This window comes from Ricinus communis, chromosome 5, assembly GCF_019578655.1.
Source record: "Ricinus communis isolate WT05 ecotype wild-type chromosome 5, ASM1957865v1, whole genome shotgun sequence".
NCBI lineage: Eukaryota > Viridiplantae > Streptophyta > Magnoliopsida > Malpighiales > Euphorbiaceae > Ricinus > Ricinus communis.
Window position 1 is genome coordinate 2,308,712 of NC_063260.1, and position 13,435 is coordinate 2,322,146.

At 33.4% G+C, this 13,435-nt stretch overlaps 1 protein-coding gene across 1 annotated transcript; it reads left to right on the top strand.

The window, feature by feature from the left end:
- The first annotated feature begins 846 nt into the window (after positions 1-846).
- On the top strand, positions 847-12,886 carry LOC8268757 (protein GRIP). Its single transcript, XM_048373512.1, has 22 exons — positions 847-1,111; positions 1,539-2,058; positions 2,440-2,555; positions 3,917-4,086; positions 4,841-4,934; positions 5,527-5,613; positions 5,722-5,802; positions 6,035-6,160; positions 6,615-6,723; positions 6,803-6,882; positions 7,557-7,685; positions 7,776-7,876; positions 8,980-9,113; positions 9,237-9,334; positions 9,424-9,543; positions 9,655-9,682; positions 9,794-9,852; positions 10,622-10,693; positions 10,776-10,823; positions 11,880-11,985; positions 12,117-12,175; positions 12,425-12,886. The coding sequence occupies exons 2-22, from the start codon at positions 1,587-1,589 to the stop codon at positions 12,533-12,535; spliced, it is 2,400 nt and encodes a 799-aa protein (XP_048229469.1). The 5' UTR covers positions 847-1,111; positions 1,539-1,586; the 3' UTR covers positions 12,536-12,886.
- The last annotated feature ends 549 nt before the right edge of the window (positions 12,887-13,435 follow it).

Genomic DNA, 13,435 nt, shown 5'->3' on the forward strand with positions numbered 1-13,435 from the left:
ATTATATGGATATTTGTTTCTAACATTTTTCCTTCATTTTATCTTTGCGCCTTTGGTTTTTGTAGTATTGGTAGCAGGAGAGTTTTGTTGTTTTGTAGTATTAGTCTTGTTTGTAAATTTTTTGGTCTCTAGCCTTAAGATTAATCAAGCAGTCTTTTAATTGTTAATAAAAAGAAAGATCAATATTAAACAAAACTTTTGAGGTCTTTAACCTTCAGATTTCTTAAGCAGTCTTTTAATTGTTAAAAAAGAGAGAGATCAGTATTAAATAAAGGGACTTCTAAAGAAAAAGAAGGTAGAGTTATTATATATTTTGAAATTTTTACATTTGAAAAACATATATACTTTTTGTATTAAAAGAATATTATATATTTTATTTTTTTAGTATTTTTTAGATATGTATTATATTTTTATTATTTTTTATATATTTAATTTAAACCATTACTAAATTATGATTTTATAAGTAATATGATGTTTTATAATGTAATATGAAATTTTTAAATACGTTAAAATTCTATTTAAAGAAATTATTAAATAAATTAAAATATGTGATATTTTTTATGTAAACAATATATATATTTTTCTAGATTATTGATTTATAAGTAATATAATATTTTATATTATATCATGGAGTTTCTAAATATATTTAAAATTTTATTTAAATAAATAATAAAATAAAATAAAATATATGGTATTTTTTTAATATAAAAAATATATTTATTTTTCTAATATAAGAGCGCTAAATGACAGAAAAGTTATTTAAATTTTTCCTAGAAAAAGATGTTGGACAGAAGGGATGCACGTGTAATTATGACTTAACTCCAGGGACTTTATTGCAAGTAAACAAATTAAAATTTCGAATACCGAAGACGGTAAAGAAACGAATAACAGAAACTGCGCATGTGATGTGCAGGGAGCAAGCAAGAGGGCGTGTGGGAACGGTAACGTTTCTTGATTGGCCCTCGCGCGCAGCGGTGTAATTAGATCACATCCTCAATTTCCACCAAAAGATTGTTATCAGACTTCCCTAAATTCAAATCCAATTACAAAATAAAAGAAAAGAAGAAAATTGGGGATTTAGCTTTGATTGATCACGTTGATTCTCACGAAGGTACTAGAGTCAATGCAGTTTCTCTTGAAATTTATTTAATTTTATTTGTATACCGTTTGAAAGTTTAAAGCTTTTTTTTTAATTTTGATCATAAGAAGATCCGGTGAATTATTAGCTAGTTACTTTTGGATTTAGATCAGCTTGCATTTGCATGATTCAGCTACAAAAGTAACTACTTTATGTAATTCTAGTTTAACAGTTAGTTAGCTTCTGAAAAATAGTAACTGTCTGTTTATACGATTTACAATTGCATAGAACTTTAAATGTTGGATCTGAATGCAACCAGATTGAGTGTTATCACAGTGAAATGTTCGAAATCATGCATTTTAAAGAAATTTTGATTGTCTTTGGATTGTGATGTTAATTTCTGACTTCTGTATTATGAGTATTATTATAGTGTTATGTTTGTGTGATATGTTTTTGTCAGGTGAGAGGTAGAAGTTGATAGTGCAGTGATTCCCAAAAGAGTACAACAATGTCCATGGATGAAGACCATGTTGTTCAAGTGCCAGAAAGTCAGACGGAAGAATCTTCTTTAGATAATGAGAAAAAGTTGTCTGACATGCCCAATGGGAAAAAAGGGAATCTTGCTGAGGAAAATGGGTTGCATGATGACACTTCACTGAAAGAGAATACGTATGAGCAGCTTGTACAAATGGTTATTGAACTAAAGCTTCAGAATGAATTCTTCAAGTCTCAGTTTGAGGATTTGAAAAATCTTCAAGTTGCAAATGATGAATCGCAACAGAGAGTGGAAGCAAGTGATCATGAATCTGGGGAATCTTCTGAGGTGGAAGCACTGCATAAGAGGATTGAGTCTTTGAGCAGAGAACTTGATGAAGAAAAACAAATAAGTGGTGCAACAGAGGAGGCTTTGAGGCATCTTCGTGAGGTGTACTCTGAAGCAGATGCCAAAGCCCAAGATCTCTCTGTAAAGCTTGCAGAAGGTCAGATTTTTTCACTTTATTAGCTGAATTTGATACCATATTTAATGAGATCTTGTTTAATTGCGAATGCCTATTGAAGTACGCATTGTGACCGTCAGTGTTGCTCATATGCAAAAAGCTTTACTCTTAAAATGCATGTATAACACAATGAACTGTAATGATATCTATGGAGTCCACTAACTGTTGTCAAGAGGCTTGAAATTTTCTTTGCCTTGTGAAAATCTTTAAAGAATGGAAAGGAGGAAGGAAAGGAAGGGAAAGGAAACAAAATAATTGCAATTCCTTGATGTTCATATTTATATAGTTTGAAGAATGATATTACATGTCCTTTTATCCTTCATCATCCAAGCTCTGAATACACAGCATTTTTTCTTCACGTAGCTCAACAGAAGTTAGATCAAGAAATAAAAGAGCGTGAAGAGAAGTACACTGAACTTGATTCTAAATTCCAAAGGCTTCACAAACGAGCAAAACAGCGTATTCAGGAGGTTCAGAAGGTAAAATTCTGTCTTTGGATAAATTTCCTTGCCTTTTTCTTTTTGATCCTTTCATGTGCTCTACACTATTGTTTATCCAGACAAAATAATAAAAGAAAGATATTGTATGTACGTACTAATGGTTGACATCAAAATGTCAAGATGTGCTTGAGTTTGTATTAAATGTTGAACTTGTGTCTCAGTTATCTGCTATTTGCACAGTTCACAAATCTGTGGAATCTATGGTTGTTAATGAGATTGTGAATTCTTCCATATTGGTATGAAACAGTTTTAAAAAATTAGGGAAAAGAAAAAAGAATGGCAACGTCTGGTTAAATTCAATGGAAAATGTTTCTTTATTCTTCTGTTGTTTTCTCTGCTTTAGATTTTTGATGAGGAAGCCCATAGGAAAACTTTATGAATATTTCTTGTTTCCTTTACAGCTTGGTAAAGTGAAAACTGCATCGAGGAAATAATTCTGTTTATGTGATTTTATATGTGAAGTACGACAATTTTCTTTTATTATTTTTGGAGAATAATGCTTTCTAATAACTATAAATTAAAAGAAATAGAAAGAACTAAAAAACCTAAAGCTATTGCTTCCAGTTGGTGGTTAGGTGTGTCAACCTGATGACACAAGGACGATAACAATTTTGCCAAAGTATAACTAAATAAGGAACAAACATGAGTAAAATTGCATAGTATAACATTATAAATAGCCGAAATGATCATATATTTTAATAATTTTACAAAACTAAAAGCTACCCCCTGTAAAAACAAGAAATCATGAAAATGGGGTACAAATTTAATAATCTTTTTTTATGTGATCAGTAAAATTCATAAGTAAAGATAATTCATTTATAAAATAGTTTTTCACGCCAATAGGAAAAGAAAGACCATAAGTTAGGGTAATTAAGTTACTAACCTCATTTTAAATTCCATGACATATTTACATAAATAGAAAATAAAGAGGGTCAATTGCTTGTTTCCCAAGGCGGAAAATTAAAATTTTTACATAGTATTAGTATTATTATGTATTTGTCTCATGAACCAAGGGGGGCAATTGCACTCCTTATCCACAACTTGGCTTTGCCCCTGTTGTCTGCCCTATGTCTCTACCTCACCATTTGGTTTCCTTGGAAGCCTCCTCCTGTGGGAAATATTCTAATGAACCAAACTAAGTAAAACAGAAGTATGAGCCATTAAATTTGAAAGTGGAGTCTGAGGGATACATCTTGATGAAAACTGATTTACCAGACTGCTAGTGAGTGCAAGGGATTAAAAGATAGCTAGGAGAAGGGGATAGCAGTTGACTTTCAAGTGAGCATCTGCAGTTGTGCAGAAGTGGAAGTCTAATATTGTCTCGATATTCTCATTTTCAGGAAAAAGATGATCTGGAAGCCCGGTTCCGCGATGTAAATGAAGCTGCTGAGCGAGCATCATCCCAGCAGTCAGCATTGCAGCAGGAGCTGGAGCGGACAAGGCAACAAGCAAATGATGCATTGAAAGCAATGGATGCAGAGAGGCAACAATTAAGAAGTGCAAACAATAAGTAAATGTTTTATGTACTTTTAATTTCATCCTTGCTTGATTGATCTGCATCTCCATTTGAATTTTCTCTTAAATGTGCCTTAACAAAGCAGAGGGGAATCTAACCATCTCACTCTCCCTATTTCCTTGGACATGCAATCGTGTCTTTTCTCCCTTTCCTAGGTAGTTGGATTAAGGCTTGCCAAGATCTGGGTGGTTTGGTAAATAGTCTGAGGACCACATTTACATGTGTTGTTCGTCATGTGTATCTAGATCGTACTGTTACCTTTTGCTACTATCATGGTATTCACACTGAGAGAGAGAGAGAGAGAGAGCATCATTCACTATAGCTAAAATTATCACCTTACTCACATGTGCAAAATGGTATGTCTTTCCCCTTTCTTCAGAATTTGTCATGGCTGATCAAATCTCTTTCTTGAGGGTCAAAATTGTCCTTCTCCATATGTATGTCTGTTCATGGTGCAAATGAATCTCATTTTTCTCTTTTCAAATTCTGAACAGAGAGTGAACAAATTTTTTGACTAGAACACTGCCAGAAATCTTATTATCCCTTGCTAAAAGTTAGTTAGACAATTTCTTAGAACGAATCTTCATATTTAGTGCATTTCTTTTGACTTTTCTCATCCATTTTATGGAACTTAACATCATTCCATGGGTTGATAAAGGAACACATGTTTCTGTAATTGGCTTATTTTCCAATTTTAGCCCGTTTTAGTATTTATTCTCTGCATAGTAATAGAGTTGATAATATCCAGACTCCGTGATAATATTGAGGAATTGCGCCATTCATTTCAACCTAAAGAGAATGCTCTTGAGACATTACAGCAGACACTTCTGGAGAAAGAACAGGTGCTGAGTTATTATGGTTATCCTTGAAGTTTTCTTTTTTAATACCTTCCATAAAAATATATTCTTTAAGTCTTTGTTTTCATCTGTATATATGAATATGGATTCTTTTCTGAGTTATGCGTACCTTGTACCTATCATCTATCTCTTTCTGTTACTGGATGTGCTTAATGAATAAGCATTTTATCCTCATTATTCACTTATCTCATATTATATTTGCACAGATTACTCCTCACAGCTTTGCTTCGTAGTCTTTAGTTTTAAGTAACTTTATTGCTATCAGATCGATTACTCTGTTTGGATCTTTGGTTACTTGTGCAATAACTTGAGATGCAATGTATTGGTGATTTTATCCAATTTTCTTTGCATAGTGCCCCCAAAAGCATTCCATAATTACAAATTTTATGCAGTACCTCTTTCGAATACCTCTTTTGAATTAGTAGAATTTTTTTGACTACTACTAGTATTCTATTTTCCTTTGAATTGCTTTAAGTCTATTTATGTCTTCAAGCTTTTGCTATTTACTCGTGTGTCTGGAGAATTACATTCTCTTTTTCTGTTTCCCGTATTATATGTTAACTTGTTTTACTTTTAGATGTTGGAAGACATGAGAGGTTTACTACAATCTGCAGAAGAGAAAAGGCAAGCCTCGATAGCTGAGCTCTCTGCTAAACATCAGAAGGTAATCTATTTCAGAGGCATGTTCTTTTACAAAAAGCAAGATTGAGACACTTGTCAGTCTATTATGCAAGAATGTTCACCTGAAGCTTGTTTTTGTTTTCTTTTGTAGAGTATGGAGAACTTGGAAAGTCAACTTGCTGATGCTGTAGCTGATAGGAGTAAGGCTACTGAAACTATATCATCTCTTCAGGTGAGGTTTATCCTTGCATGGTTAACTCCATTTTAGGATTTGAGCTAAGCAAACATGTAATGAGTTACATTCTTCTCTTTTTTTCTTTTTTTTTTTTAGTTTTTGTTTATAACTTCATGGTTAACATGAATATAATATCTGTTTTAAAGAGTGCAAACTTTAATTCAATGCTGCTTAATTGTTGAAATTAATTCTGGGAGGAATTTAATTAAGCAGTGCTGTCTTTCTTCAGGTGCTAATTGCAGAGAAAGAGTCTAAAATTGCAGAAATGGATGCTGCTTCAAGTGGTGAAGCAGCACGGCTTAAAGCTGCTTTGGAAAGTGTCAAAGGAGAGATTGCTCAACTGAAAAATAAGCATGTATGAGTTAAACTATTAGAATAAGTATTTGAATACCTTGATAGTTTAATAGTTTGTCTAAAATGTTATGCAGTCTCTAATGGGTTAATTCTGGTAAATGCATTAAAGATCTTCCTGTTGAATTTTTTAAAAAGCTTCCCTAGTTTGACTGTAAGTCAATTCTACATCTTTCAGTCTTGTTTGATCTTGTCATTGATCATACATTTATTATAAAGAAAAGGAACAGAAAATCTTCATGGGAAAGAATGATGACTAAGATTATAATTTACGTTGTATTAAATTATCATCTATTCTTTCTCGTGAAAGCCACTCAAAATGCTTTCTTTTCAGCTATCGCTTCAGAATATAAAGGACATCTTGTTGCCATTTTTTTTTTATATGTTTGTTCCTTCATTATTATGCATATTTGCATGTATTATAGGTATTATTCACTTAATACATGTTATGCTTTCAGGAAAAAGAAAAGGAAAGTTGGGAAACTGCCTCCCAGACACTCAAAATGAAACTTGAAATTGCTGAGAGCAACTGCATACGCGCCGAAATTGAAGCGGCTAAAATGAGAAGTATGCAGGCATTCTTTGGTGAACTTTCACAAGCCTATTATGCTGCTTAATTCAAATTCATGTTTTTCTTGTTGGACAGGTCAGCTGGAATCGGAAGAGACTGTACAAAGCCAGATGCTAAATAAAAAAGATGGTGAATTGTTGGCTGCCAAAGAGGAGGTATCAAAGTTGTTTTTGCTATATCTTTTGTAGGGGAAATTGAGGAGGATTTTCCATTGTTTCACTGATTAGTGAGGGTGTAGAGTCTTCAATTCTTTTCAATTTGAAAAGACTGTCCCTTATAAATCTGTGATAATTTCTTTTGAGAAGAGCTCGTGTAAGGAAAAATTTGTTTGTTCATCTACGTCCTACATATCCAAGAAGAAAATGATAATATTTACCATTTGATGCAGATACTTGGAGGACGCTTATGATATCTTTGCTGACCAAGGTTCTCCAAGCAGTAAAACATATATTATTAGGAATTGATGCTCCATGTACTAATGATTTTTGTCATGGCCGGAAGGCTTTGTGCTTGCATAAGAGTAAAACACTGTAGTCCGATTCCAAAAGAGAGATGGCAATTTAGCTTCTTCTGAATCGGAAGGTTGCACTAATGAGCATCTTTTCTGAGATAATTAGAATTAATTCAAGATGGACCTCTTCTAATCTATGTTCTATCATTCAATTTTCAAAAAAAGAATTTCTAAGAATGGCTAATGAATTCATCCGACTGTGAAACCTTTCCTATCACTGGAAATTATGTTGCATTATTGATACTTTCTTAACAGGAAGTGCAAACGATTTTAATGTAGGTTCTCTGATTATTTCCTCTGTCAATTTATATATTGCAGATCAACCGCCTTGAGAATGAGTTTTCCTCATATAAGGTCCGTGCTCATGCACTTCTCCAGAAAAAGGATGCAGATCTAATAGCAGCTCAGGACTCTGAACAACTCAAAGCTCTGGAGGAAGCACTACAAGTACACGCTCATTGCTACCTTTAATTAGTAGTAAGAGTTTTCTAATGTATGAATTTTTCAATTTGTGATGATAATTCTTCTCTTCTGTAGGAGGCTGAAAGAGAAGTATCCTCAGTATCTGCAGAAAGGGATAAAGCTCTCCAGGATCTTCAGGATGCATTGGCCGATTGTGATAAAGAAGTTGCAGAAAGGTAACGTGATTGCTCACAGTTCTCATGATTGGTGATCTCTATTGTAATTCTGCTATATGTCAGTCTGCCTGTTTATCTGTCTTTGTACATGTGCAATTGCTATAAAGAAAATACGAGGAAAGATTTTCTCTTGGAAGAAGTTTATTAAATTAGAAGAGACAGGCAGTTTTGGTAGGTTGCTTTCTTTTCTTAATGTGCTTCCTCTTATTCCTTTTGATTATGGATAATGTGAAGAGAGGCTTCTCCTTACCTAGTGGATTTCATGTGCAAAAGGGAGGAAGAAAGGGGCAGCAATGTGCACCTTGATTTCGAAGTCCTTGGTTTTTGCTTAATTTGGTGTATATTGGGCTTGCCAGCTTGGGTGCTTTTTAGGATGGTAGATCAGTTGCTTGAAGGGTGGCATTAATGAGCAAAATGCTGACAAGAGGAAGGAAAACAGAGTGCATATATTCTTTATTTAATTGTTTTGGACAGTGTGGAGTAAAGAGATACTTGGGTGTTTAAGTGTAAGGGCATTCCTACCTCTTGACTTAAGGATATTCTTCTAGATGCTTTTGGTTCTTAAAATAGGTAAAATATCAATTGTCCCTGTTCCATTTGTGCACACCCAGTGTACTACGAGTTCTGCGACTCTCTTTATCATGCGTTATCCCTGCATTAATAGTTTGTTAATTGCATATTTCGTTGCCTTACAATTTACTCTCAAACCCTGTGTAGATCTTTGCAAAGAGGTTCAATAGGAATGATTGTTTACCCTTATATTTAATTCTAGGATCACAATGCTTTCATGGACCATGCTTGGTCTTATTTGTTTTTCCTTCTTTGTATTGTGTGTTTGTCTGTCTCTCTGTATTTGTATGTCAGAGAAGTACTTGGAATCAGTCTTTTAATGTAGCACCAATTGATGTTCTCATTACAGTTATTTGCACAATACCATATTTGACTTTGCTGTTTGTCTTTAAGCAGTGCTTATTTTGTTATTGAGCATACTGTTTCACGGGTTCTTATTTTTTATACAATACTGTCCTTTCACAGTCCTTTTAGATGTTGGAAATTGGGTAGTCTAAAGCATTTATTTACTTTAAAATTTGTATCTAATTCAGAGATGCAGCTATTATCGAGGCCAAGCAGCAGATTAACAATATAGAAAAAAAAATTGATTCTGCAAATGCTCGCCACCAATTAGAGAAAGAAGCACTGGAAATAAATCTTCAAAATTTGGAAGAAACCTGGCGAAGTAATATATTGCTTAATTAATACTCATGTTTTACTATCTTTTTCCCTTTGGTTTTCCTTTCCCCTGAAAAGTACAGATCAGTTGAGCTTTCTTACAAGTTTGGAGTTAATAATACATTTGCAGTGAGATATGAGGCACTGAAGGCAGAAAAGGAAGCATCTTCTGGGCAAGAAATACAAAGAGAGTTAGAAGAGTTCAAACTACAGTATAAAAAACTGAAGGCATTTTACTATATCTCCTTTCTTTTTTGGCTTAAGCAAATCTGTTATATTCTACTTCTTTATTGAGTAATTGGTTTTAAAACATGCAGCAAGAGCATGATTACTTCCGTGATCTAGCTGATAGAATGATTGGAGAGAAGGACAAAGAAATCTCTAAGCTAGTTGATGATAATAAGAATCTTCGTGACTCTTTGGAATCAAGACAACAAGTATGTTTTTCTTTTTCCTTAGCAATTTATGTTAAAGCTTTTTCCTGGTATCTAAAATTTCTACAAAACGTTTTTGCATTATTTAATCGTTGGTCTAACCATGTGTCCCAGGCTGATCAAAATGAAAATAACATTACAGGTATGACAAATTTCCTTTTTTACCATTTTATTTTCGCAAGATAGAAGTAGAACATTTTTACATTCCAGTAAATTGAACATTATTGGTTCTTACTTATCCTGGGATTTTCAGCTTTGAAGAAACAGGATGCACCAAATTTAAGCACATCTGCTGCAGAACAGCAGATTCTGGTACAATCTCTTTTTTCGCATTGAAACGCCATATGCTATAATCTTGCTGATGGCATTTGGGTGCCCAAACCTTTCACTTAAGAAAATAATCACTCCAAAGCTATATTAAGAGAGCATGGGCATGCACCAGATATATCTAGTTGACTAGTGTATATAATTGTTAACATGTGTGCTCGTTTCCATAAATGCAGTGGATTTCCTTGTGTCTTATCCATTATAATTCCTGTCTAGCAATATTGCTGTGACCAAAGCTTGGTATATTTTTCCCAAATGGACCTGACACTTGATCGTTTCTGTGAAATCTACCTAGATAATTTTTCAAAAAGCACCCGTCCTTGACCAAGACGTTTGCTCCCGAGGAAATACTCATTTTTTCCGCAGATGTTAATCTGCATAGGAATTGATGTGCAAGTATACAGTCTGATATGCAGAGAGTGGTTGCCAACCATGTCATTTTATAGTAAGAAGTGAAACTGGAATTGAAGTGAAAATGGAAGTGAACATTGCAAGTGATGTCTTGTAGCAAATTACATACTGATAACCAAACAAGATACGAATTCATCCTAATTTTGTGCATTTACTATGATTCAGTGCTCATTTGGTTCTATATGCAATCAGCTGTTTCTTTATGAAGTTTGGATATTGTTCAATACATGAATGCAAACTTGCAGTTCTAAATGCTTGTTTCTGATTTTGGCTGGAACTGAGAAGGTTATATAGGTGCCAACAAGTAGATTTGTGATAGTCTTTATCTTTATCTAAATTGCAGCTTCTGGCAAGGCAACAAGCTCAAAGAGAAGAAGAGTTGGCACAATCACAGCGGCATATTTTGGCACTTCAAGTATGTCATCCCCACTTTAGATTATTATGAATTACTTCCATATGTTGCAATTTTTTATAATTGTTCATTTCTTCTAAATTAGGAGGAAATTGAGGAACTTGAACGGGAAAATCGTCTGCATACCCAACAGGTATGAAATGCCTGAATCTCTAATGATTTATGTCTTGTGTTCTCTATTCTGTAGATCCATTTGGAGCAGCATCACGCTGTTGCCAAGAAACCTATTTGTGAAATCAGTTACTTAGCTGACAACGTTGAGATGGATGAATTGGGCTGCAAAATGAACAAGAAGCTTGTGAATTTATGAGAATTTGAGCAAATAAAATGATATGAGTTTACTACTTTTCATGAGTAATATGCCAAGATAACCAATTAATATGGCCGCCTTATGATATAAGTAATTTGATTTTAGTAGGAAGTTGCTTGAGGAGAGTAAACAAAATGAAGTTGTTTGTTATGGTCAGAAGACCACATGAACTCTAATGTCTCTTTTAGATGGCCCAAGATGAGCTTGAATGTTGAAAGAAGATTTGGGAACCTGCAGTAACAGGGGTTATGACTTGGGCTCCATATTTTTCATGAAAATGTCTGCAGGAAGACATTTTCCAGTGTTTGGTACATTCAGGAAAATTGTCAATGGAAAATATTTTCTTGGTCAAAGGTAAAACTAAGTCATTCCCACTTTGAAAAGTGGAATCCATTTTCTGGACATGCACAAGCTTACAGTAAAGAAAATAACTCGTACGAAACCAATATAAATATGTGTATAAGCATATGACCTACCAGCAATTACCTCCAATAACTCAGTGGTCCAATGCCAGAAAAATTTTAATTTTATTTTATTTTTATGTAATTTTTGTTTTTATTTAATTATAACCTTAAAATGTAAAATATTTGATAAGTTCTAAATAATTTTCAAGTGATATTTTACAAAATACTCCAAACATAAGAAAACAGTTCTAGTGATTTTCTGTGTATAACAAAACAACAATAAGTTATTTTCTCAGCAATTAAAATATTTTCCAGAAACAAAAAGAGCATTAGTCAAAAGGAAAGTACATATAGTGGGTAAGAGAATCCAACCAGTATCTCAAGGTCTACAATGGCTTTTATTGTTATTTTTCTTCTCGTGATTGAAACTAGTCCTTTTACCAATGATGGAAAGTTTTTAATGTGATGAGAACAGGAGGCTATGCTGAAGACTGAGCTACGCAACATGGAAAGAACTCAGAAAAGGGAAGGGGTAGATCTTACATATCTGAAAAATGTTATCATGAAGCTTCTTGAAACAGGTATCACCTACTGATCAATCGCAAAAGTAGAAATCTGCATTTTCCTTCCTTTCACTTATGAAAGTATTGAGATACAATGGTATTTGAAAGTCTAATGGTTTTGATTAAGCTTATTGATTTTCTCTGACTAGGTGAAGTGGAGGTGCTATTGCCTGTCATCGCAATGCTTCTGCAATTCAGTCCTGAAGAGGTGAATTTCTGATTCTGTTATTATATGATGATATTAGGTTGGAAACATAGTGTCTCTTTTGCCTTGCCTTAAATGATAAAATAGAGTTTCATATCATGAAAAGATATCAGTTTTTTTTGCTTTCTTTGAGATCTTTCAATTTTTCTTTTTTCTTTTTCTGCAAAGAGGTAACTTTTCATTTCTGTTAGTTATTTTATCCTTGAGAGAGAAAACGTATTCTGAAAAGCATGCTTCTGAATATGAAAGCAGGTAGTAAAATGTCAACAAGCATACCGAACATCTAAGGATGCTCCACCAAATCCAGCAAGTGATTCTTCTGGAACCGGGCTCTCTCTTTTCTCAAGATTCTCATTTTCATGACACCTGAAAGGCCGCTATATAATTCTTATGCTGTGGAACTGCAACTGCTGAACAGCTAGCAAATTTGAAGCAGAGATGGTGCCAGTATGTATTCTTTTCTGTAACAACCATTTTTTGTAATCTTTTTTCATGCAACTGTATTGTAAAAAGAAATCACAAGAAATGATATAGAAATGACTATGGAGAGGAAGAACATATTGGCAGCTTTTAGCTTTACTTTTGTCAATTCATTGTAGAGCAAGTGAAAGAGAAAAGCTTGCTGGATATACTTATATTGCATAATTTAACTGAGAGGGTGCCTTCCTATGTCTCCAAGTTTGGTGATCTTGAAGGTGTGAGATGAATTTGATACCTCTGATATTTCCATATGTATGTGTTGCCTGTTTGTGCAACGTCACATCGTTTGTTAGAGCTGACTGACTTTCTAAAATGAAGCAATTTGCTCTGTCTAACTAGCACAGAAACTGCTGGAATTGGTATAAGCGTATGCCATGGATGAACAAGCAGCGGTGATATTAGTATATTTCTGTTTTAGTAATACTGTAAGGTCTATTTTAATTTGCCCACCTGAAATTGTATATAATACATTTATAAAATTACTTATATTAGTATATTTTTTAAAGTAGTATTACATAGTTCATTTTAATATATTTCAATTTTTATCCACTTGATATAGTATATAATATCTTGAGGAATACTATATACTCTATTTTAATTTGTTTGAATTTTTGTTTACCTTTATTAATTACTCTGTTAATAAAAACTAACTTTAAAAAATTAAAGACAATTTTATAAAAATATTATACAGCAGTAAATTATTTTATAAATGTAAATCAAATTCTTGAGACCCTTTCTAATATGTTTTGATGGTGACGGGCCATGTTAATTTTATTTTTTATT